The following is a 2,150-nucleotide window of genomic DNA, read 5'->3' on the forward strand; positions in this document are numbered from 1 at the left end:
AATTAAATTATTCGATTAATTATTTTAATTTTTGGTTTTAATTTTAATAATTTCTCTTATATTTGGAGTTATTTATTTAATTAATTTCGAAAATTATCATTATTTTCAACTAAGAAAGAGTAGATTAAGAAGGGCATTTAATTTAAGTGTGCATTTAATTAAATGCTATGTGTGAAGTATTTATTATGCATTTATATATTCAAGTTTGATCATGTTTTATTTTGCTTTATGTGATTAATTGCATCATAAGAGAAAAAAGTGAAACACACCATTTTTTATGTTTAATTAATTACTTTACTTTGGAACCAAGGTTTTGATTTTTTGTCAACATGATTTATTATTACATTGTTTCACTATTTAGATTACAAGATTGACATATTATATGACCTCATTATTTTTAAATAAGAACTTTGCGAGTGATTTTAGTGCCTAAGATTTGATTTAATTAGTTGTAATAATACAATTTCAAATTTTTATATCATTTCGCACGCATCACGTGCATATAAGACTAGTATTTTAAATATAAAAACAGGGAAGCGAAAAACATATTACGTGAAGAATAAGTGGACGGAAATAATAGTTTTTTTTTTCCTTTTGAAAGTATAATGGAGAACATATCCAAAGGACATCAAATATTCCATTTTATTCTCATGCAGTCATGCATAACTTAACATGTAATGTACGTAGTACATATACAAACATGTGCATAAATCCAATCGAATCAAGTTTCAAATAGAATGACAACATATTTCATTTTCTTAATTTTGGTTCACGTAAATGTATAAAATCATAATAATGTGGAAATCCAAAGAACAAATAAATAAGTGGCAAGCACAAAAATGGACCACTAGAATATGTTCTTAGTGATCTAAATGTGTGTATAAATAGATATCTTCCTCAACTAAAGAAAATCACAACTCGCACACTACTACTACTACAACTTAATTAGCTATATATCTCCAAGTTTCTTCATCTCTCTAAGCTCAACAAAATGGCTCAACATGTCCCCCAGGTAACATACTTGCTTTAATCTAAGTCTTTTTTCTAATTTTGTATAGTGAATTTATTTATTTCTCCGAGTATAAATTAGTTATCTTACCATATATATATGCTAATATTAATTTTGATCGTTTAAAATTACAGAAGCACATGATTGAACAGTACGGACCTTATGGTTCTCAATGTCCTGAAAACTACAGTTTTCAACTTGAGCAAGGTGAAACTATCAAGGAAGTGATAATAGGGCACGGATTCATTGTGGACGCAATTGGGTTCGTCGTAGCTAAGCCATGTGGAGGCACTTACACTAAGATGTTTGGTGGCAGTTGCGGAAATAAGTCCAAGGTCAAATTACACTCTACAAATATTCATGTTTTTAAAATTACTAAGCTTATTTTAATTTGCATTTCAAGTCTAATATTTATCCCATCTTTAATGTATAGATTGTACTCAAGTGTGGTGAGAAAATAACTCAAATTAGCGGCACATACGGAAATTACTCATACATGGGTAACAAATGTGTCATTGCAACAATGAAAATCCACACTAACTTATGTCCAACTGGATATGGGCCATTTGGACAAGGAAAGGCAGTCTCTTGTGCACAAAAATTCGCATCGCCACTCCCGCTTGACGGTCCTATCGTTGGAGTGTTTGGAAGAAGCCACAACTATCTCGAGTCCGTTGGGATTTTCGTGAAAAAGATGGTAAGACATGAATATTTAACTATTGCGTAGTATGACTACATAGATTTGATTTGAATTTGGAATATAAATGTTAGATAATTTTGAAGTGATCGAACTAATGATTCTATTATGTCAAATTGAACAGGATTGCTCATGCTCTTAAATACGATGTCGAAATCGTTGGCTATATTGATATATCTAGCCTCCAGATTTCAGCAAAAACTATATGTAACATTTGAATTTCTTCGTTTCCAATAAGCCAATGCTTTGTACAAAAGAACAAAGTGACCTCTCCTCTCAAGCATGATTTCTGATCATATATAAACTTAAGGGAGTGTTAATTGTATCGTTTTTCCTAATTAATCTATTACTATATATTAGTGTATTAGCTTGGTGTGTCTTCTTTTCTGGCACTACTAATTTATTATCAAATGCAACGGTTCAGATAGAGCCTGAACCACAATT

General features: G+C 30.4%; 1 protein-coding gene across 1 annotated transcript; it reads left to right on the top strand.

Moving 5' to 3' along the window:
• Nucleotides 1-849: 849 nt before the first annotated feature.
• LOC110781091 (protein GOS9) lies at nt 850-2,073 on the top strand. Its single transcript, XM_056838576.1, has 4 exons — nt 850-1,012; nt 1,144-1,344; nt 1,443-1,706; nt 1,831-2,073. The coding sequence occupies exons 1-4, from the start codon at nt 992-994 to the stop codon at nt 1,846-1,848; spliced, it is 504 nt and encodes a 167-aa protein (XP_056694554.1). The 5' UTR covers nt 850-991; the 3' UTR covers nt 1,849-2,073.
• The last annotated feature ends 77 nt before the right edge of the window (nt 2,074-2,150 follow it).

The sequence above is a fragment of the Spinacia oleracea genome, chromosome 3 (assembly GCF_020520425.1).
Source record: "Spinacia oleracea cultivar Varoflay chromosome 3, BTI_SOV_V1, whole genome shotgun sequence".
Classification (NCBI taxonomy): domain Eukaryota; kingdom Viridiplantae; phylum Streptophyta; class Magnoliopsida; order Caryophyllales; family Amaranthaceae; genus Spinacia; species Spinacia oleracea.